At 42.5% G+C, this 24,322-nt stretch overlaps 1 protein-coding gene across 2 annotated transcripts in view; it reads left to right on the forward strand.

Annotated features, from left to right (window-relative positions):
• The window catches only part of CDH13 (cadherin 13), a 749,080-nt gene extending 728,556 nt beyond the window's left edge, over positions 1 to 20,524 (forward strand). For both annotated transcript variants that reach the window (XM_022583077.3, XM_089902463.1), the window contains exons 11-13: positions 8,275 to 8,508; positions 12,318 to 12,536; positions 19,473 to 20,524. In XM_022583077.3, coding sequence (XP_022438785.1) covers positions 8,275 to 8,508; positions 12,318 to 12,536; positions 19,473 to 19,480 — 461 coding nt within the window. In that variant the 3' untranslated portion in view covers positions 19,481 to 20,524. The remainder of the gene's footprint in view (positions 1 to 8,274; positions 8,509 to 12,317; positions 12,537 to 19,472) is intronic.
• The last annotated feature ends 3,798 nt before the right edge of the window (positions 20,525 to 24,322 follow it).

Genomic DNA, 24,322 nt, shown 5'->3' on the forward strand with positions numbered 1-24,322 from the left:
ATCTATGCCAGCTCAGTTCGTCCTGCCGAGGGGTCTCTTAGCTTGTACTCCTTGGTATTCCCTCTTCCCCAGCTTGGGTAATAGCATCACCACCTGCACGGTCCCCAAGCTGGAACCCCATCCCCACTGAGGCTCCTGCCCCATCGCTCCCAGTGCAGCTCTCACTGTCTATCCAGCCCCCTGAATCCAGCCTCTGCTCTTGCACCCTGGCTGCCCTCACCTCGTCCCCCATCGTCAGTCCGCGTTACTGCACTGGCCGCCCAGCTGGTCCTCCTGTGCCCTCTCTCCTCACTCAAGCCCTCTCCTTTCCCTGCCTCCAGCATCCCCTGCTCTTATCAAAGCCAGCATCCTGCTTAAAAGTCTACGAAAACTTATTCCCACAAAATAGTCACACGATTCCCTCTGTCTAGAACAACCTTCTACAGCTACACAAAGTATTCTCGCTTCTAAGCCACATCTTCATGGAGCCTTTGGAACTGTCCCCAGCCAGTTAATTATTCCATGTCGCAAGCTCCCGTGACATTTTATCCTCACGTCTCTTCCCACGCTTAAAGCGCTATCCTCAAAAAACAAAAAAACAAAAAAAAGCGTTATCCTGCATCTGTTTACATATCTGTTCCTGCCACACTGCTAACATTTCAAGAACAGGCACCCTGTATGGTTGATTTTTGTGCATATCCAGTAAGACACAGGGCAGAGCCCCAATAAATAATTATTGGCTGAATGAATAAAATAAAACTGTCATGTTTAAACATGGCCTTCAAATCAACTATTCCCCTACTTTGGCCTTTTCTTTAAAGTCCGTAAAATGGAAATAAAAAAAGCCAAAAGGTGGAATTTTTTTTTTAAACAGTTCGGGTTTCAGATTATTTCTCCTCCAAAAGAATTTTTGAGTCTGAATTATATGAATAATTGCCTCAGCCCTACATCGAGTATCACCCGTGGAAACCTGGCATAGTTTGCAAATCTATTTTCTACCAGGTTTTTGGTTGGTTTACTATTAAATGTTTTCAAAATATAAAATGAGATTGGTAAGAGCTCTATTAACAAAGCAATAAAAAATGCTTATGAATTAAAATGCGATGAGATTCTTGGCTTACAGGGCACATGCCAAAAAAAAAAGATCTGTAAAATACTGATCCTGCAAACCATAGTAAATAGAACACAGGGATGAACTAAGCAATACGAAGGGGGACCATACAGAGAAGAATCCTGGTTCACTCCCATTTCTGAGCAAAGGTAAAGATAGCTTAGAGCCCTGTTCACATGAAATAAGAAGGGTGACATTTATTTGCTCACAGCTGCTTAGCTAAGGTTCAACAGATGCCCAGAAATGTGGAAGGAACTTGTGGGGAGTAGCTTGCCCCACCCAAGCATTCTGCCCTGACAGACAGGCCTCAGAATCTAGCAGGGGTGCCCAGCCTTCAGTCAGGGGCCACATCTGAACTGTGGTTACTTATGAATTGGCCCATCCTCCTGATTTCCCTCCCAGAGTTTAGGCCTCAGGCTTTCCTAAGGCACCCAGCTGAGGCCTCCCTCCTTGTTCCTGGTGTGGACTCCCTACTCTGAGCCCCAGTTCCACAGACCCCATCCCACACACACCCTTGTTTCTGCCCTAGGTGGGGGAAAGGAGGACACTTTCTCAGAATAGAAGGAAACGTATGGAAATACAAACACATATGATTACATGCATGGAAAGAGCAACACATCCTTAGCTTTTTCAAATCAACCTAAATTAATTCAAAACTCAACCAGGGGACCGTAGGCTTTTTGAGCATGAGCCACCCATTCTCCTTGTGTGGCAACTTATGACAAACACTGCATTTTCCTTCACCACACACATTCACAAAAGCCTACCAGGTAGGTAGGTACCAGGTACCTATTATAATAGGATGGTGACGGAGAACAGTCCTGATGCTCAGAGCCCGTGGAGCTCAGAAATGAGCTTCCTGTCTTTCCCTCCTCTCACTTTCTCTTCCTGCATTTTATTCTTCAAGCAGGCAACCTCACTGTGCACACTATTCCCCAAACAAAAGTCACGGTTCCCAAGGTAAGACACATGCTACACGCCTCTAGGCCCGGTGACTAGAAAAATTTACTACCTTCCTTTACTTCTCAGAGCTAGCTTCTGAAAGTTCTTGCTGAGATTCAACCTTCTCTGCATATGAAGCCAGCCCAGCCAAATGTGGAAAGACCAGGGACCCTATTCTTCTAAGGGGACTCTCTTGAGGAGATGCACTGGGGTCTTATCTTACTAGTCTAGGGACATTGTAGCATGTGAAAATCTGGTCCCTTGTATGCACATGTTCATAGCAGCATTATTCATAACAGACAAAAAGTAGAAACAACCCAAATGTCCGTTAGCTAGTGAATGGATAAACAAAATGTGGTCCATCGGCTGAATGGAATATTATCCAGCTATAAAAAGGAGTGAAGTACTGATTCTTGCTATAACATGGATGAACCTCAAAAACATCATGCTAAGTGAAAAAAGCCGGACACAGAAGGCTATGTTGTATGATGCCATTTATAGAAATGTGCAGAAAACACAAATCTATAGAAAAAGAAAGTAGATTAGTGGTTGTCTAATACTGGAAGTAGGTATGAAGAGTCAGTACAAATGCGCCCGAGGTTTCTTTTTGGGGTGATGGAAATGTTCTAAAATTAGATGGTGGTAGTAGTTGCAGAACGCTGTGAATTTACTAAATATCAATTCTTTGTAAAAACAATTAGAGGAAAGAAAGAGGAATTGGAAAAAAATATTTTTAAATCCCTGTTTAGCTTTTGAGTTTACATTTCTGTTTCTGATTATTATGGTAATCATGGTTATTATTAAAGGAGATTGAAAAGAGAAAAGTATTATTTTAATGTTAATTACCTGGAGAGATAATCATTATTTAGGCTTTGATATATTTCTTTCTAATCTTTTTCCTAATCATATATATCTTTTAATTAGAATCACACTGTTTTTGTCTGTTATATCATGCACATCATATATATGTGTGTGTGTGTATATATATATATATGTAAATATATATCTTCTGAATAATGGAACATATCAGAAAATTTCAGTGTTTTTTTGGGTAAGTGGAAATCCTGTTTGGTCAGGGTTCTGAATAAAATAACATTCCCATAATTAAAAAAACAAACAAACAAACAGAAAAACCTGGCCCTGCTTCTCATTACATCCACCCACAGCATCAAAGCAGTGCCAGGAGACCCACGTGTGACATGTTTCCTTGGGTACAGGCCTTAGCTCCGCCCACCTTCAACAAAAAGCAATGTATTGTTGGTCACTTAAGTAACGAAAGCACAGAGATTGTTTTTTACCCTTTATACCAATACTTGATTTGATGCCAACCACAAGCAGCAAAATACCTAAACTTTGAGCTCCACAGATGAGTCTGGCACAGATGGTGGGTTGTGCTACAATCACCAGTCATTCCGCTCCCTTGCTAGAGCTCCCAAAGTGTGCACTGCATGGGAACACTGTGTCTTATAGGCCACAGCCCTCAAACAGGTGACACAGCACCAATGCTACAGAGCCTTGGACAAGTTACTTAATCTTTCTGAACCCCAGTTTCCTCTTCAGAAAAAATGACGGAAAATTGGAAGGTAGAACCCCACGGGCTCAAAACAGCAACCTCTCTGGTTTGCTTGAACTTTTCTTACTCTGATTAACAGCCGGGGTTCAGCTTCTCTCCATAAATGCTCACTTTCATTAGTCACATGATCCTGCTTCTCTTAGAAAACGCACAGCTCTGCCCCCAAATAAACCTAGAACACAGAAGTCCAAGCATCAAATGCTGAACCAACCAGACTGAGGGTTTGGCCGGGACAGCTGGCACTGAGCACAGGACACCAACTCGACCGTCTCATGAGGAAGTTACCACCACCACAGTGAAGAAGTACAAGTTAAATTGTCTTGGTTCAAAATCAAGCGGCAGGATCAATTTGTTCCTGTCCTGATCAATGTGTGAGGTATTACAAGCTGTCAGTGCCGAGTGGGAACGACGAATCCAGAAATGGGAGCAAGCAGTGGTCCAGAGCACAACTTCACGATGTCAGAGCATCTCTGTGGTCTTCAAGGCACAGTCCTCTTGATGGAACAGATTCACTCATTCAGATCCAGGAAAGAAAATGGTGACCGTTTCACCCATGTCAAGCCATTGTTTGGCAGCATGAAAGCTTGAAACAAAATGAATGACCCACCAAGATTTGAAGGCTGTGGGGAGGAAGAGAGAGTTGTCGTTTAACGGGGGCAGAGTTTCAGGTGGGGAAGATGAAAAAGTTCTCAAGACGGATAGTGGTGATGGTTGCACAGTGGGGATGTACTCAATGCCATTGAACTGTACACTTAAAAATGGTTAAAATGGGGACTTCCCTGGTGGCACAGTGGTTAAGAATCCGCCTGCCAACGCAGGGAACACGGGTTCGAGCCCTGGCGTGGGAAGATCCCACATGCCACGGAGCAACTAAGCCCGTGCGCCACAACTACTGAGCTTGTGCTCTAGAGCCTGTGAGCCACAACTACTGAGCCCACGTACCTAGAGCCCGTGCTCCACAACAAGAGAAGCCAACGCAATGAGAAGCCCACGCGCCGCAACGAAGAGTAGCCCCCGCTTGCTGCCACTAGAGAAGACCCAGTGCAACCAAAAATAAATTAGTTAATTAATTTTGTAAACGGTTAAAATGGTAAATGTTATATATATATATTACCACAATAAAAAGTAGCTCATAAGAAAAAGATACAAAAAATAATAATAACCCCAAATCATGGTTTAGGAATTTTAGTTTGCTTTCATGGTTGAAATGAGAGCCTGTAAGAATCAAGCTACACAGTGCAAGTTCAGACATAGAAAGCGAAGTTTAACCCTTGCTCTAGAGAAGGAGGCCTGAGACTCACGGAGTTTATCTGAGCCCGTCCTCAAACTCTCTGACCTCAGCCTCACAACAACTAAAACCAGGGTGTTTTAGATCAGCAGCTCTGAACATGCTCCGAGCCCAGGCTGCACTTCCAGTACTCCCAGTGACTGCGGACCCGTCGGTATGAACGGACGTGCATTTCCCTGGAGGCAGGACCATGACCTTCATCAGATTCCCAAAGGGGAACCCACCTCCCGTTCAATTTAAGACCCACTGACAGGAGTGGTTCATCTCTCGGGACCCTTCCCTCTCCTGACACTCTAAAGACAGAAGCCCTTGCAGAGACAAGCAATCCCTTCACAGGTTGCGAGGTGGGACTTTCGCTGAGCCTTAATGTGTCCTCCGAGAATGTGGCCCTGGGTGCCTCTGAGGAGCTGCCCGGAGGGGCAAGTGCAGGTCTAGCTCCATATCCCTTTGGAGCTAGGAGTGGGCCCTTGGGAGCTTGGGGTTGCTGGTGGAAAGGGGGAGAGGAGGGCCGTGGGACTTTTGCTGAGTGCCAGGGAATACCTAGAAGCTCCAGTATTTCCTGGGCCTCCGGAACTATTGGAGCCAAGGGGCTCGTGAGGAACCATTACATATTGAATCACATTTCATTTTGGATGGTGATTTTTTTTCCATCCTGTGCATATAAACTGGCAGAGGCTTTCCCTGAGGATTTTGAGAATCAAGTCTTTACCTTCTCAACAAAAGAAAAACAAGCTCATTTTACTTGACTTCAGAAAAAGACATCACCATCCTGGCCTGGGAATAACACATGGGGAACTGAAGACAGTAGTATAATTAAGTTCACGAAAGGCCAATTCTTACGACCATATTTCAAATACTCATAATGCCTTCTCATCCATTGTACCAAATGACTTCATATTATATTCAGAGTGAAAAAATTATAATGGATTCCTCTGAGATGTTCAATTAGTTCCATAAAAACAAAAATATTTTTTCAGTCAAGAAATTCAACCAAATTACTAAAGCTGACAGTGAGAAACCAACTTCAAAGTAATTACGCATTTCCTTTGAGCTCTTGAGCCAACAGAAGTTGGTGGTCTGCCACCGTTAGAAATGGCCATCCTTCTGGTGATTAATTACAGTTGTGCTCCTATTTTAGCAGATACTTATTTGAATGTTTACTCTAGAACTGTCTTTGGGTGTTTATCTACTTAAATTTCCACCAGCCCCACTAAAGAGTATCTGTTCCCCAGATGCAGAGACATAGAGAACAGGCTTGTGGTTGCCAGGGGTGGGGGGTGGGGAAGAGAAGGAGTGGGAGTTTGGGATGAGCAGACGCAAACTATACAGAATGGATAGACAACAAGGTCCTACTGTAGAGCGCAGGGAACCATATTCAAAATTCTGTGAGAAACCACAATGGAAAAGAATGTGAAAGAGAATGTATACATATGTATAACTGAATCACTTTGCTGTACAGCAGAAATTAATACAACATTGTAAATCAACTATACTGCAATTAAAAATTAAAATAAAAAAAAATTTTAAGAGTATCTGTTCTCATGCTTCATGAACCACTGATCAGCTTCCTTCAAGCTTGTTTCTTCCCCACTAATGGAAATCACTCCCAAATAAGTCACCAGTCAATATCAAAAAAATGAACAACCCAATCCAGAAATGGGCAGAGGACCTAAATAGACATTTCTCCAAAGAAGACATACAGGTTGCCAACAAACACATGAAAGGATGCTCAACATCACTAATCATTAGAGAAATGCAAATCAAAACCACAATGAGGTGTCACCTCACACCAGTCAAAATGACCATCATCAAAAAATCTACAAACAACTAATGCTGGAGAGGGTGTGGAGAAAAGGGTACCCTCTTGCACAGCTGGTGCGAATGTAAACTGATACAGCCACTATGGAGAACAGCATGGAGGTTCCTTAAAAAACTAAAAATAGAACTACCATATGACCCAGCAATCCCACTACTGGGCATATACCCTGAGAAAACCAAAATTCAAAAAGTCACATGCACCCCAATGTTTATTGCAGCACTATTTACAATAGCCAGGGCATGGAAGCAACTTAAGTGTCCATCGACAGATGAATGGATAAAGAAGATGTGGCACATATATACAATGGAATATTACTCAGCCATAAAAAGAAATGAAATTGAGTTATTTGTAGTGAGGTGGATGGACCTAGAGTCTGTCATACAGAGTGAAGTAAGTCAAAAACAGAAAAACAAATACCGTATGCTAACACATATATATGGCATCTAAAAAAAAAAAAGGTTCTTATGAATCTAGGGGCCGGACAGGAATAAAAACGCAGATGTAGAGAATGGACTTGAGGACATGGTGGGGTGGGAAAGGGAAGCTGGGATGAAGTGAGAGAGTGGCATGGACATATATACACTACCAAATGTAAAATAGATGACTTAGTATGATAATCTAAGTGCAATTCCACTCCTGGGCATATATCTGGAGAAGACTATAATTCAAAAAAATACATGCACCCTTTTGTTCATAGCAGCACTGTTTACAATAGCCAAGACATGGAAGCAACCTAAGTGTCCCTCAACAGATGAATGGATATCAGGGGGAAAACATCAGTTTTTACTTTTTAATATTGTATCCAAATAATATTAAGTTTCACTTAGAAGTGAATATATGCATGCAGGATACTTTCCACTTTGCTTCAGTAACCCATAATTATTCAAAACCTAATGAATTGATGTCAGACTCCAGTTAATATGACAATGTAGGAAAGTACTGTCTCCCGCTATGGGTATAGGCCTCTAGAAATTAATAACTGGGGAAAAAAGGGTCATGAAATCACATATAGGCATTCAACAAAAAAAAGATCAAATCTCTTTTCTCTCTCGCTAAGGGCATATGTCTCAAACAGGTTTCTTCATATCTGTGCCCCTCTCCCCTACCGCCCACCCCCCACCCCCCACCAAAACCATTTGATCTTGAACATTTAAGTCTTGCTCTTTTGTGCTGCATGCATCCTCCTGTTAGAAAGAGAAATCCATGCCACTCAATTGTTTTTACTCAATAGGCTTAGAGTCAGAATTTTAAATTAAAAAAAAAATCCAAAAAAAAATGAATGGATAAAGAAGATGTGGTATATAGATGCAATGGACTATTATTCAGCCATAAAAAAAGAGTGAAATAATGCCATTCACAGCAACGTGGATGGACCTAGAGATCATACGAAAAAGCTTTTTAAACCACTGAACTTTATACAAAGATGGAAGCTATCCCTGTTCGTCCTGTTTGAAACCTGGTGACAACAGTAAGGGCATCTGGCACGTTGGGAAAAGGTACTGTGGACAGCGACTCCTGCATTGTACCGGTTGTGTGCTAACATCTCCCCCCTTTCTCTGTAGGCAACCCTCCCGCTACTGGCACTGGGACTTTGCTGATAACTCTGGAAGACGTGAATGACAACGCGCCCTTCATTTACCCCACGGTAGCGGAGGTCTGTGATGACGCCAAAAACCTCAGCGTAGTCATTTTGGGAGCTTCAGATAAGGATCTCCACCCAAATACAGATCCTTTCAAATTTGAAATCCATAAACCAACTGTTCCTGATAAAGTCTGGAAGATCTCCAAGATCAACAGTAAGTCCACCTAACATTCTGTAGTTACCCTTCAGCTTTGAAGCCTAGTTTCCCTGGCGTGGTTTCTGTTCCCAGCCTGTGCCTCCTCTATGCTCTCGGGTTTCCTCACATGGTTTGTTTCAAGCTATTCACACATTACAAATACTGACAATTTTCCTACCAGCACCTGTATACGATTTGTAAAAATATTGAATGTCTGTTCCTTAGAAATGCAAACATGAAAGTTTTCTCTTTCGCTTCCTCTCTTTTCTATGCTGTACCCTGTATACTACACAGCCCGTACTTTACACTCCACACCCACCCAGTCTTCAGCCTTCAAAAGCCAGGGGTCTTGGCTCAGCTGCCTCTCCTCTGTGTTTCCCTTAACTACCTTAATTTTCACCAGCACTTTGCAGAGATTTTCCATGCTATGCTTGCTTTCCTAAGAAGCACCAATATGAGAATCTTCAGAAAGTCTTAACCTCTAATCCTCCAACTTCCATTTTATGCTGCAGATCTCAGAATTGACTTTGTAAAATGACCTTGACTGTGACTTTCGACTTTGATATCTTCTCCCATCTGTCCTGTCCCTCATTTATGAAACTTTCAAACAGTGTCCCTTTCTACCAGTCCCTGCACATGGACAGGTGGAATTTAAAAATTTAAATTTAAAACTTTATCATCTGCCTTATTAAGACTGAAATATCAATGTACTGAATTAACAAGTATCCCTGTATCACAACACCCCCTCCACCTCCCCCGCCATGGCAAATGTGAACTCGCTACTAAGATCACCTTGCCTCACAATAAAGCCCCAAACCGGAACTCACACATTATGTACACTTTGCCATCAATAGCGAATTTATCCTGCGATTGACCCAGTCAGGGCTGGGCTCCCTGTTCTTACTTCAGCAGTACAGTTTTTGAGAGGGATGGGGACTTACCCATTTCATGAAGTTTTGAAAATGTATTGTACAGTCATACATAAAATTTTCTATTAAAAAATGTCACATGTATTGTTATGGCCTTATCTCATATCTCATTTTATTGGTGTCTTTCTCTTGTCATTGATTCTCTTTGCCTGTTTGTCTATTTTATTGCTGTTTAAAGAATGAATTTTGTTACACTGATTATTTTTAATTAAAACAGCCCTTCTCTTGTTTGAGGGGTTAGTGTTTTATTTGCTAGTTTTTGTGACTGTAGCTCATTTGAATAATCATCCCCAGTTCTTTCCAGCTGGAACTTTCTCATTTAAGCGTTTCTCCGCTCCTTGCGGGAGATCAGAGAATGTTCCTCGTGTTAACCTGCCGTTTCACTGGGGTCATCATCCACATTGGTTGTTTCTGCTGCTGTAGCCGTCTGGATAGGATAATACTTCAGCTGTTTTTGTTTTCGGGTCATCACACTCTCTTTTCCCTCCTGGTTTTATTTAATAGTTAAAATACCTTCTCAATTCTTTTTCTTGTCCCAGAATTTTTTTCTGAGTACTTAGCATTGTTTATGCCCAGAAAGGAACAGTTGAAAAAAAAAAAAAGGGACTTCCCTGGTGGTGCAGTGGTTAAGAATCCGCCTGCCAGTGCAGGGGACACAGGTTCAAGCCCTGGTTTGGGAAGATCCCACATGCCACGGAGCAGCTAAGCCCGTGTGCCACAACAACTGAGTCTGCGCTCTAGAGCCCGCAAGCCACAACTACTGAGCCCATGTGCCACAACTACTGAGCCCACGTGCCACAACTACTGAAGCCTGTGTGCCTAGAGCCCGTGCTCTGCAACAAGAGAAACCACTGCAATGAGAAGCCCACGCACCACAATGAAGAGTAGACCCCGCTCGACACAACTAAGCTCACGTGCAACAACAAAGACCCAACACAGCCAAAAATAAATAAATTTAAAAAAATAAAAAGAATCCGCCTGCCAATGCAGGGAACACAGGTTCGAGCCCTGGTCCAGGAAGATCCCACATGCCATGGAGCAACTAAGCCTGTGAGCCACAACTACTGAGCCTGCACTCTAGAGCCCACGACCCACAACTAGTGAGCCCGCATGCCAGAACTACTGAAGCCGGCGTGCCTAGAGCCCATGCTCTGCAACAAGAGAAGCCACCACAATGAGAAGCCCACGCACCACAACGAAGAGTAGCCCCCAGTCAACACAATTAGAGAAAGCCCATGTGCAGCAATGAAGACCTGACGCAGCCAAAAATAAATAAATAAATAAATTTATTTTTTTAAAAAATCCGTAGTCATCTGAGTGATTGAAAAGCAAATAACCCGAGGCCGAAAACAGTGCCAGGTGGGGTGGCCACTTTTGAGTGCTTGCCCAGTGGCCTGGGTAACCGCAGATATTCCCACCAAACGTGGGCTTAAAGATCCAGTCTCCAGGTTGTGCATTGTGCTATGGATTCCCACCCAAACCTAGGGGTGCAGGCTGAGGCCTGATAGAGACTAGACTATAGAACCCATCCCCGTAGCAACACATGGGGACCTACCCACCTTAAGAGTAAGTGGATTTTTCAGAACTACAATGAGGTATCACCTCACACCGGTTAGAATGAGCATCATCAAAAAATCTACAAACAACAAATGCTGGAGAGGGTGTGGAGAAAAGGGAACCTCTTGCACTGTTGGTGGGAATGTAGTGATACAGCCACTATGGAGAACAGTATGGAGGTTCCTTAAAAAACTAAAAATAGAGCTACCATATGATCTAGCAATCCCACTACTGGGCATATACCCAGAGAAAACTATAATTCAAAAAGACACATGTACCCCAATGTTCATTGCAGCACTATTTACAATAGCCAGGACATGGAAGCAACCTAAATGCTCATCGACAGACGAATGGATAAAGAAGATGTGATACATATATAAAATGGAATATTACTCAGCCATAAAAAGGAACGAAATTGGGTCATTTGTAGAGACGTGGATGGACCTAGAGACTGTCATACAGAGTGAAGTAAGTCAGAAAGAGAAAAACAAATGTCGTATATTAACGCATGTATGTGGAACCTAGAAAAATGGTACAGATGAACCGGTTTGCAGGGCAGAAATAGAGACACAGATGTAGAGAACAAACGTATGGACACCAACGGGGGAAAGTGGCAGGGGTGGTGGTGGTGGTGGGATGAATTGGGAGATTGGGATCGACATAAATACACTAATATGAATAAAATAGATAACTAATAAGAACCTGCTGTATAAAAAATAAATTAATTTTTTTTAAAAAGTGAGTGGATTTTTGTTATTGTTCCAAAAATGTATTTTGATTATTTGAATTTGTATTCTTATGTAAAAATGCTCTAAGCTGACAATTTCTTTTTTTTTCTTTTTTTCCCAGCTTTAATGACCTTTAATTGACAAATAAAAATTGTATATATTTAAGATGTACAATGTGACAATTCGAGCATGGGTTTTTACATTATTTCTTCTAAATGTTGCATGTGATCTTTGTGAAGATGGCTTTATCAGTATAATAAATGTTCAGGGAGGAGTTCTTGGTACTCAGTCATCTTCACAAAAGTGGGTCCTCTTGAAATTGATTATAATAGCCCTGAACCATAGAACTCCTCGATGCTGGGAGTGTTTTATCTGGCACTTCCTGGTATGGTGGCCACCAGCCATGTGTGGTTGCCAGAAACTTGAGATGTGACTTCTGCAGCTGAAGAAGTGAGTCTTTATTTTTATTTGATGTTAATGGATTTATATTTAAGCACTCTTCCAGTTAAATGAATAAACTGCCTGTTTTGTGTGGGTTTAGTGGCCGAAACTCCACTCTTTGATTTGGAAACGTCCAGCCCTCTCTCATGAAGGCCTCCCTTTGTCTTAATAGATACGCACGCCCTGGTAAGCCTTCTTCAAAATCTGAACAAAGCAAATTACCACCTGCCCATCATGGTGACAGATTCAGGGAAACCACCCATGACGAACATCACAGACCTCAGGGTACAAGTGTGTTCCTGCAAGAATTCCAAAGTGGACTGCAACACGGCAGGCGCCCCGCACTTCAGCACAACCGCAGTCCTGCTCCTGTCTTTCTTCAGCTTAGCTTGTAAGTTGACCAAACTCCAGTGCATGCACAGTACAAAAACATAACTTCACCAAAGCTATTGGTTTCCATATATCCTTCCCAAAAAATTTATCCCAGAGGAAACATTCATGTTTAGTTTATGTCGGTGTAACAGAGTGTTACCTGTAAAAGTGCTCTGACTAATGGTGAAAGGCGCCTTCACATCCCCCTGCCCAGTAATGTGAGGAACGGTGCAAAGGCACCCAAGGCTGTCCTACAGAGCAGGTGGTAAGAAACTTCCTGCAGATGCCCCTGAACTTGAGCTCATACAAACGTGCCCAGATTGCTTAGCTGGTCTACTAGGGCCCTGTTTCCCTCTGCATTGTGTGGAATTATCTTCAGTGAGGTTAAAGGAGATTCCATACCTTTTTAAGAAGAGTCATGAGAATGCATGGAGAGAGGTTGACGCCATAGGAAAAGAGATAAATGCATAACTCACACATTTTTTTTTACTGACCAGTAGTCAGTCATGACTATGACATAATGAAGCATTATTTTAAACAAATGAATTATTATGCAGAGTAATATAGATGTGAGCATGAAATGAATGATACGTGTGTCAGATATTTCCTATTTATGGCACACTAGTCCAATTTCGACCTTAGAAATTATTCACATATAGCTAATGCCATTCAAAAGCCTTTGGGGCCTCAGTATTTACATTTTGAGAAGGTTATTTGTGTTGTTGTGAATTAGGAGGTTGAGAAATTGATGATTAGAAAATAAAGAATAAAAGTTATTGTATCCTGGTGACAGTGGTGAGTGGAGTCAACAGGAAATCACACATTCCAACGTCAGACACTTATAGCTGTGCTGAGCCAGAGCCCTGGGCGTAGAACTAAAGAGGAGACTTTACAGTGAGGAGTGTCTCGTTGGATGGGTGGGTGGGTGGGTGGGTGGGTGGATGGGTGGGTGGGTGGGTGGGTGGGTGGGTGGGTGGGTGGGTGGGTGGATGTGTGGATGGGTGGATGGGTGGGTGGGTGGATGGGTGGATGGGTGGAGCAAGGGAGGGGGGTAGAAAGGAAGGGAGGGAGGGAGGGAAGAAATATATATTCCTCTCTCTCTCTCATTCTTATATTCTCTTTCTTTTTCTTTTTCTCTCTTTCTTTCTCCTTCCTTCCTTCCTTTCTTCTTCCTTTTTCTTCAAGATATAAAGTATTACAGATGAAGCTGAAATCCCCTGTGTTCCTCTCCCTAGTTTCATTTCCTGTTCTCTTTCCCCAGAGACAATAGCTATCATGAGCTAGATTGTGTGTGGACATTGTTTTATACTGTTACTACACACACACACACACACACACACACACACACACACGTACCCCAAATATAGTTCTACTTTGTGCAGTTTGTCAGACTTGATCTAATCCATATTATATTGAGCCTGATGTTCTGCAACTCGCTTTTCTTCCTCTCCACATTACATTTCCAAGCTCCATCTATGTTGCTCTGGTTCAGGGGTCGGCAAACTTTTTTCATCAAGGGTCAGGTGGCAAATATTTTGGGCTCTGTGGGCCACATCAGGGCTCTGTCACATATTCTTTTCTATGGCTTTTTTGTTTCTGTCATCTATGTCTTACTACCTTTAGAAGTGTGAAACTCTTCTTAATTCGAGAGCCATATAAACGCACTATGGTGCACCAGCCAGGTACCCCTGCTCTGGTTCATTCACTTTAACTGCTCAAGAGCATCCCATCCCGTCCCATCATAGGAATTAGGCACAGCGTATTCCCCTGTCAACAGACGCATGTGGATTATTTAGTGTCCTGCTCTGACCAGCTAACTCTACTGCAGTAAACCTCTGGAATGTTTTCCACGAGCTTCTCAAGTGAGCGCTAGACAGACAGCGAGCCCAGCACTGGTCTGGGTTCTGAGACCCACTGGAATTCACATATAGCAGAGTCTGGGTAAACTAGAGGGCAGTACTTCCAGGCTGATTGTACAGAAATAAGAATGCTGTATTTGTGCACGTGTGTGTGTGTGTGTGTGTGTGTGTACACAGATGGAGAAGATAGCTGAGTAGCCACTCACACGTCACCCTCTGTAAATACAATTACACAACATCAAAGCCAGACTCTTGATGAACCGAGGCTCTGCAGGACCCTGCGCATTTATCAGCACCTCTAGATGGCCAGGGAGGTTTTTAAATGGAGACTTCCTACTGCTGATTGTGGAAATACGGATTCCCAGGCCCATCCAACCCATGGAACCAACATCCCAAGAGACAGTGGCCTCCAGCACACACACCGAGTGTTTGTATATTTGCACACAATATATTTTATGATAATACACATGCCTGCTACTCCAAATCCATGTATTAAACATTAGTAAGATGTAATCTGTCTGTTTAGATTAAAAGGAATATGAATAGCCATGGCAGTATTTGCTTCCTCCCAACAAGGGGTTTTCTTGTTCGCCCTACTTTGGGGACCCCTGACGTACAGGCATCAGTAATGAGCAGGTTCCCAAGGATGGCTCACTTCTCATCTCTCCCAGCTGAGCTCTTGGATCACAGTTAATCCTGATAACACCTCAAGAACTCATGTTCATTTTATACTCAAAATAGTATCACTGAGAGAAGACAGATGCATGCATTCTGTGTTTGAGATATCAGATGTGCTTTCTTTTCTCACCTAAATGGAGAGCCACCTGGTTATCCCACTGCAGGTAAGGGCACCTGAGATCAGGCCAAAATCATTCTCAGAAAGGAGCCCTGAATCTCCCTACACAGCTGGAAAGGTACTCAGTTGACCCTTCCATGTTTTGCACCACAAGACATGTAGTTGCAGCCCCCAAAATAGTTAAGAACAGGTGTCATCTCCCATCTGTCTGGCTTCAAAACGAACCTCAGTCTGGCCTTATATCAAAGGTATAAGATTATTTAATAATGTTCATTTGAACATTAGAGATGCCTGCTAAATATAACGATTCTTGTTTTATTATAGACCTAGTCCAAGTTGTTCTTCCTAACAGGAAAAGAATGAAACTAATAATGTAGGCATGTGAGGAATAAGTAACCATGGGCGTTCTATGGCTCAGACTCTCTCCTAAGAGCAAGGTCAAAGTGGCTGACCCACCTGTGCAGCTGTTAATGTGACAGTGGCAAGAGGGCACACAGAAATGGGCCTAAAACATTAAGCAAGGTGTGGGGCGTGGGCCCGAAGAGCACTGAAGTTAGGTCGTAAGGTGGAAGAGCAAGGTGACGTCCCCACCCAGCCATTGTCCTTGAATGGATTTAGGGATGTGGTAGAATCTGGTTTTTGGTTTTGTTTTTTTTGAATTTTATTTTATTTATGTTTTTATACAGCAGGTTCTTGTTAGTTATCCATTTTATACATATTAGTGTATATATGTCAATCCCAATCTAGAATCTGTTTGATGTTTCTTTAAAGCAGTGGTTGTCAAACTACAGCCCAAGGGCCAAATAAAGCCACTTCCTGCTTCAAAGTTTTGATTAGAACACAGCCGGTCCATTTATACACTGTCTGTGTCTGCTTTCTGCTACCACCGCAGAAAGAGTTGAGTGGTTGCCCCTGAGACCCTTTGGCCCGAAAAGCCGAAAACATTTTTACTATCTGGCTCTTGGCAGAAAAAGTGTGTCAATGCCTTCTTTAAGGCCTTGTTCATAAAACTGCAGGGGTCACATCATCCAACATGGGAAGAGAAAACGGGTTTTCCTCCTCCTCTCAAATAATATTCTGATCCAAGTAGACTAGCATTAACGAAACACCCCGTGTTCTGTGGCTTTTCTCTTTGTTTCCGTCATTGCCCTGGTGGTTTTATCCCACTCTGTAGATGAGACACTGATGCTCAGAAAGGTCCCATGGAGGCCGGTGTTCGTCATTAGACTGCCTCCCTTGTGGAAAAAGATAATAACATGTCAGTTTATTACAGTACCGTAGGTGGTATTACAATACCGTAGGTGGCTTTATTGCATCTGAGAGTTGAACTGAGAGATACACACTTCCTTCTTTGACATCTAAAAGTAAAGGAAATAAAACTACTGACATTGAAAGTAATAGAAATTGTAAATGAAATTATTTTCACTGCCAATTTTGTTGTTTAAATTATGTGTTGATGGGGCTTCCCTGGTGGCGCAGTGGTTGAGAGTCCGCCTGCCGATGCAGGGGACACGGGTTCGTGCCCCGGTCCGGGAAGATCCCACATGCCGCGGAGCGGCTGGGCCCGTGAGCCATGGCCGCTGAGCCTGCGCGTCCGGAGCCTGTGCTCCGCGACGGGAGAGGCCACAACAGTGAGAGGCCCGCGTACCGCAAAAAAAAAAAAATTATGGGTTGATGACATTGAGGGGAAGCGTAATTCTCCCCCAAGACCCTCCCAAGGAGGCAAGCTGGCATCTCCATTAGGGTTTTTTGTAGGGCTCTGTGTGGTGTGACAAGGCAAGTTCAAGGAAGAATACTGTGCTGAAACCTTCCTGAACATTGTTTTAGGCCTAATTAATCAGCAAGAGCAAGAATATAAAAGGACAGATGAGGTGAACCATTTGAACAAGTACCAAAATTAAATGTCTCTGTGTTTGGAAAGGAGAGGGCATTGAATCGTAATCTTGATCACAAGGAAGAAGTTTAAAGAGGTGACCAAGAAGAGCAAAAACAGCCACTGGAAATACTTTTCATTCTAATGCATTTTATTGAGGTATTATTTGCATTCCATAAAATTCACCTATTTTAAGGGTACAGTTTGATGAATTTTGGTAAAGTGTAGCCACTCCACAATCAAGATGCAGTTTCCTTGTATCCCTTTGCTGTTGATCCCCTCCCCCCAATCCAGACTCTCAGTAATCTGCCTTCTCTTACTAGTTTCTTGCCTTTTCTAGAATTTTCTACAAATGAAATCATACAGTCCATATCGTTGAGTGTGTCAATATTTTGTTCCTTTTCATTGTGAAATATGTTATGGGCAGAGGCAGGGCCTGGAAGCACCAAGCCCAAGTAGAGCAGGCTGTGCTCTGCCTGCAGACAGAGCCGATCCCTCCAAGTAGTACAAGTTCATGGACAATGACAGTCGACCTCCGACCTCGCACATGCACCACTGAAAATATTACATAATCATGGACTACTTCATGTAATCAACTCAACTGTCACAGGAGATAGGTTATAGTCTAAGTTGACAAACAGGGATTGGACAGTTTCAAATGTAGTAGATCTTATTCGGCCAAAATTTTTTTCCTATTTTTCTCAGTGACCAAAATGATTATTTTGAGTTATTGATCTCACACAGGAAAATATTTTTAAATGAAATTAGTGATGCCATTTAATATGTTCTTTTCCAGTCTTTCTTCAAATAGGTGAATCTGAAGGATATAGTTTACTGCAGCCCAGGTAACCAAAGAGTTTACGGCGATGGTAGCAAGGGCAATGAAAAATTCAACTGAAAAGAAGGAAGTTAAATGAGTTCAGAGGACTCCTAACCCCAAAGGAATTCATTTGTCAAGCAATATAAAGATCCCTAGGTGTAGAAAATAATGAAAACTTGCATCTCAATTAGCATGTTCATTTCCATGGCCCTTTCTGTTAAAACAGCTTTCACCCTTAACTTTCTCAATATCGTCTTTTTTAGACTCGAGTCATATTACAAACACTTTTAATCTAAAATTTAGAGCAGCAGCTCTAAATTTTCCAAACAGATACATGACTGCTTTAAACTCTAAAATCAATGGCGTGCAGAATAGGTTCATACTGAGCCACCCCTTAACACACAGCTCCCCAACCTCCGGGCTGCGGACCGGACCGGTATCGGGCCGCGGCCTGTTAGGAACCGGGCCGCACGGCAGGAGGTGAGCGGCGGGCGGGCGGGCGAAGCTTCATCTGCGGCTCCCCATCGCCCGCGTTACCGCCTGAACCATCGCCCCCGCCCCCGGCCCCCAGTCCGTGGAAGAATGGTCTTCCACGAAACCAGTCCCTGGTGCCAAAAAGGCTGGGGACTGCTGCCTTAACAGATTTAGAATGAAAACCCCTAAGCTTTACAGAATAACCCATTATATTCCAGCATTCAGTTCATTCCAGAATAAACTATACTTGCATTGTGGGTTGACCTTTTATACATTTTTCTTTCTTTGTAACACGAGTTTTTAGTGGTACCATTTCCCTGTACATTTCCAAGATATAATAATAATTAAGCAAAAATGGCAGAGAACCGAGCTATTTCCATTCATACTATCATTAGGCAGAGTAGAAGTCCCTCAGCTGGTGTAAAACCTAGAGAATAAGCACAGTCTGGCGACCTCAGTAAACTTTGATGCAGGCCACAAAGATGCAGGAAGGGGCCACAACCAAACCCAGGTGGCCTCTGGAAGCTGGAAAGGGAAGGGGTGGCTACCCTCTCAGAGCCTCCAAAAGGAACGCAGCTCTACCAACACCTTGACTTTAGCCCCATAAGAATTCTGACCTCCAGAGTGTAAGAGAATAAATTTGTGTGGTTTTAAGCCACTGAGTTTGGGGTCATTTGTTACAGCAAGCATCAGAAACTCATACACCATCTCTGGAGAACCACCACTAACTACCTTGCTCTTCTGTGTGACCAAAAAAAAAAAAAAATATCTGGGATGATCATCAATTTCTAAGCTACCAAGTAGGCTTGTCTATAAAATAGCCAAGCTCTGGGCCGACTGCAGAAGATAGGGCTCAGTGAAGCAGCAGTAGTGGCTGCTGCTGGTCTGAGATGAGGTGTCTGGCGTTCGCGTTTTCAGAGGAGTCCAGCTTTTTAAGACATAAACCAGCGGAACAATTCATTCTCTCTTCAAATGTTATGCTTAGGGGGAAAAAAAAAAAACTTCCCCAAGGTAGTGTAATATTTATAAATGTGTTTATTATAGCTTGTCAGTCATGTATCTAGTATTTAGCTAAAATGTTTTGAATTGAGTTGTTATATTTCTTGACTTGACTCTGAATCTTTTCCATTCAGGTCTGTGAGAACTCCTGACATCTGAAGCTTGACTACCAAGTTTCCATAGCAACAGGAAAAAAAGACAAAAAAAATCCAGATCTGAAGATTGCAGTTTACAGCTCTCAAACTTCACAACTAGGCCTCAATTGTTCCAGATTTTTGTTTTCTTTGCAATTTTCACTTAGTCTGTACTTCACCATTTTGACAGCATCTCCCTTTCTCCTTTAATTAATGGAATCCTCTGAATTTTCCCTGAGTGTTTAAAGATCGTGGCATAGAACTTGACCTTCTGGGAGGAGGAACAATGACTACTCTTCCTGATGTGTTGCCATGTTGCTAGTCAGCACTCCACACATCCAGTTTGGTCTGTGGGTTAGTATTTGTATATGTATGTGTATCTATATGTGTATATACCCAGTATTTATAGAGACAGACTCTACAGGAGAAGCTTGGTTTTGGTATGTCACCCTTCCTTGAGAGGCTAAGCAAAGAAGGGGTAGAAGCTATAGCAGCTGACCCCACCAGGGCCTCAGCATCCAGTTCAGCACTGGGGCAGACCACAGAGCTGACGCTTCTCCACCAGCCCAGCAGCCAGGCAGGTCCGCAGAGGGGGAGAGCAGAGACAGAGCCCTTTCTCTTTAGAATGAGGGCAACGAGCAGCTCTCACTGCCATCCTGTGTGATGATGATCCCGAGCGAGAGAGGTGAGGAGCAGAGCTGGGCGTTTTACCATCAAATGCACGGGCATCTATCCCCCTGCGTTTGCAGCTGTCCAGAATCCACATTCCCATTGGGTTTTCTGGGGGCCCGGATCATGACAGAATCTCGCCCTCCCCGGCATATGTACAACAGCCAATGTCATCGTGGAGGTCATACATGCATCCGAAGAGGTCATCAGGTACCATGTGTATACATATATCTGCCTACATGTACAGACATACATTTATGCACACCATTCGTTTCATATATACATGCATACAATAGAGTAAATACAGGTAGTTTTAAAAGTACCCTTTTGTGTGAATCGACGACCGTCATTTGCAAACCTGAAAATAAAAGATGTTCATTATGTATGAAAAGTAATTGGTTTTTATTCTGTGAGCATGTAAAAGTAAGAAGGAGATTAGTGCTTGTACTGAGATTATCTTCTTGTCGATAAACTGTAACTGAACCATCAAAGCTCACACCAAATTTTTCTAGCAGATAAAACTAGTGACAGCCTGTGGCTTTTTCTTAGAGCTCGCCACGACCTAGGGTCAGGTAAGTGTCTTAGCATATTTTAATGCAGTTGCTTACTAAAGGTTTTAACCACACTCGCGCACACGCTTTCTTATGCAATCTCTGTTTGCACTTGTGCTTTTCAGTTCACCTTCTGTAGGAACTAGAAGTCATATGTTGTCTTTATTGTAGTGAAATTATGCAGATAGAGTTCCATATATTGTATTTGTTTTGATAGTAAATCTTTTTGGAGCATATAGAATGCAGAGACTTTTTTTCATTAAAATAAATGGGTGTTGGTGGTTAAAACTGCTGGACAGTAGCTTTTCTCTGATTTCTATGTTGTGTCTGATGTCACTGTTGCTGGGTCTGGCCTAGTGCAAGTTCACATTTTTGGCTGGCTGTTTGGGTCCCCTGACGTCTCCTGTTAAGTGGGTAAGTCTGTAAAGCCAGAAGCCCCCACCAGCGCACAAAGCAGGCTCGGGGGCAGGGGGTCCAAGCCTGCACAGTCACACTTTACCAGATTTCATCTTCTGGCCTCACAGGACGCAGCCTTGTGTCTCCCCGGTGGACCTCGCTCCCCTCTTCCCGTAAGGCGGGGGGAGGGCTCAACCTGGAACACACCCGGGAACACCCTCAGACAGCCAGGTGGTTGGCAGCCTGGCTGAAAGGCTAGCTAACTAAGCATCAGAAATCTCGCCCTCCTCCATGAGCCGGGGCCCTCCGTGGGGAGGAATACAGACCTCGAGTGACCCATCCACTCAAGTAGGCAAGTGTCAGATTCGCCTTTTTCTCTCAAGCCCACAGGCTCTCCTGCACTTTACCAGTCAAGCTGGTAGCTCAGCTTAGAACACAGAGAAATCAGAGTATAGGGCACACTTCATCAACAAGCAGGATGTGCCTTAATTATCCCCTATTTAAGTATATTCCCTGTCCCCAGAGTTCTTATCAGGACAAGATATTTCTGTCATGTTGTTCTTTCTACTCCCTTCAACAACAACAAAATAGCCCAATTCTCAGAAGCCAAAGTGGTAGCGTTTCCTGAATCACAGGGTGTTTTTAACTTGCTAGAATATATTTACATTGTTTACTGAAACCAAAGGTAGAATGAAAACATTATTTCACAATTACCACTGCATTTTATTTTAGTCCAGGTTATTGAAAAAAAAAGTAAGAGCCAGAAACTGCTTTCCCATTACTGAGCGCAAGATTGAGGATTTTAGTTTCATTGAATGAACAGTCACACCTTCTTTTTATTAGCGTATTAATCACCTTAGCTAATTAAAAATTACATTTTCTCCTCATTTGACATATGATAAATTAAGTATTTCAGACGATTTGTTTTAATAAGCACATGTGAACATTTTCTAATTTCTATAAAAGTTACCTTCGAGGCTGCCAGTTCTCTCCAAGTGGACTTCATTTCAGGTAGAGGCACCTGCCCTGACACTCCAGCAGCACCTGCAAATCTGAACATCATAACAAAATAAATCCAGCTACGTTTCATGGTAAGTATCACCTGGTATCAAATAAGACTTTGATTCTTAAAGAACATTTTTAGAAATTTTGGTGACTCATCCCAGATTTTCAAAAAGGACATTTTAAGCAGTCCGATAAATGGAATAACCATCTACCATGGAACTCTCAAAGTCGATCAGATTGCATTTTATCCAAAATGAATACATTGATCTTAAGATTGGCAACTAAGAAATTGTTACCAACGCCATGTTTGATGCTGGGTTTAGTGCAATTCTACCTGTACACAAGCTCTCCAGGTGGTTCTGAAGAAAAGGGTCTACAGTTGTCCTGGTGTGTGTGAACAGGGTACAAAAATGCAATTAATAATAATAGCTTACATGTATTGATTACCTATTATGTGCCCACACTATATAAAATCCTTTATACTTATTAACTCGTTGAATCCTTACAACAGCCGTGTGAGGCAGTACCATTATCTTCTCCAACTGACAAATAAAGCTGAGGCTCAGAAAAATCAAACAGCTTGCCCAAGGTAAGTGGCCTCCAGAACCGGAAGCCGGGCCACGTGGCTCCAGGGCTCATGCTGTCCCCGCTGTATCCTGTGCCACCCCCATCTCTCAGACACAATGTCTACTTCAGACCAGAGAGCCCTGGTCTGAAGCCTCAATTAGCATCACTATCTATCCAGACCAACTAAACAGACCTTCTACTACTTCTTAGTTCTAAGAACTTTATTAACACTATTCTCAATTAATATTGGAACCTTAGAAATTTTTCCTATACAAGATATCATCATTTTCTTAAGTATTTCCTCCCTTCCCTTCTATGGCTTGTCAGGTCCATGAGGGGAGTCTACCAGATGAATCAGAGATCTCAGTTATACAAAAGTTAACTCCTGTCCTCCCAAGTACCCGGTCACTACCAAACCAACTGAGCGGAGGGAAAGCTAAGGGAGGAAGTCATGCGGGATCTTCAAGAGCTTGTTCTGTGCTTGGCTATAGACAAATTCTAAAGGATCTCCAAGCAGTTTCTGATTTTGAAGATGGAGCATATTAATCTATTCACGTGTAGTTGACTTAAGCAGGAGTCAACAGATAAATCACCAAGGAGAAAAAAATCACACCAAGAGAAAGGTGAGCACTGAGAAAGACAACTTCCTTTTCCGTTTAACTACTAAAGAATAGTAATAGTAATAATAATAATGATGATCTGGCCCCGCCTTTCACCAAGATGATACATCCCACCTTCTCTCCTTATCTGGCTGTTGAGATTTGGAACCTCTCATAATGCGATGATAAAGTGCTTTCATAATTGTTTATCTAAGGCAATTAACAATCCTTTTGCTATGTAAACTGTGTTACCCTTATTGTATTTCCTATTGCTAATGAAATAGCCCACTACTGGAAACATTCTCTGGTTTTGACTATGTTTCTAGAAAAGCATATATGAACTATGTAGAGAGAGAAAAAAATGGTGGGACTGTGTGAACAAGGATTTCAGATAAGAACTTTACTTCTGTAAATTAAGAATAAGTCTGTGATTTAAGCAGAAGTCATTTAGACATTCATCAGATTCGGGAGGCAGAGACGCCTCTTCCTGTCGCCCACGCTGCAGCGCTATCAGGACGTTAATCCTTGGAGGGTTGCTGCGCTTGACGAGCCTGTGAGATTTTGTTTGGTCCCAGGTGCTTGCTGGTCGGTAGGGATACTGTGAGAAGCAGCGGGGGTAGTAAAAGCACAGTAATTATCACTATGAAGCTACGGAACCTTTGAGGAAGTGGTTCAGAGCAGCCCTGTAAGAAGTATTCGCTGAAAATGTCCATTTTCTGCTGTTTTTTTAAAGCTTTTCCTTTAGGAAACAAAGTCATTCAGCGTTCAGTCATACAAGCATTCGGATTATTAAAGAATTGAAAATGAAGGCTATATGAAAACGGTTTTGCGTTGTCATGCACATGTCAACACTGTTCTGATGTTAAATATTATTTATCCCCCCAAGATACAAATTTTCAGAAATTAAAAAAAAATGTTTTTCATAAATGCTCAAAAAGGATAAAAGTTTATAATTAAAATTTTTTTCATTCTATTGTGGATACAGTACTTTTGGGCCCTAGTTACTGAATTGCTTATAGTTTCTGGGCTGTAAATTAATATTTGATTTACTTCGTAGTTACCG

The sequence above is a fragment of the Delphinapterus leucas genome, chromosome 20 (genome assembly GCF_059928025.1).
Source record: "Delphinapterus leucas isolate spDelLeu-1000000601 "Yukka" chromosome 20, BTC_Dleu_Yukka2, whole genome shotgun sequence".
Taxonomy (NCBI): domain Eukaryota; kingdom Metazoa; phylum Chordata; class Mammalia; order Artiodactyla; family Monodontidae; genus Delphinapterus; species Delphinapterus leucas.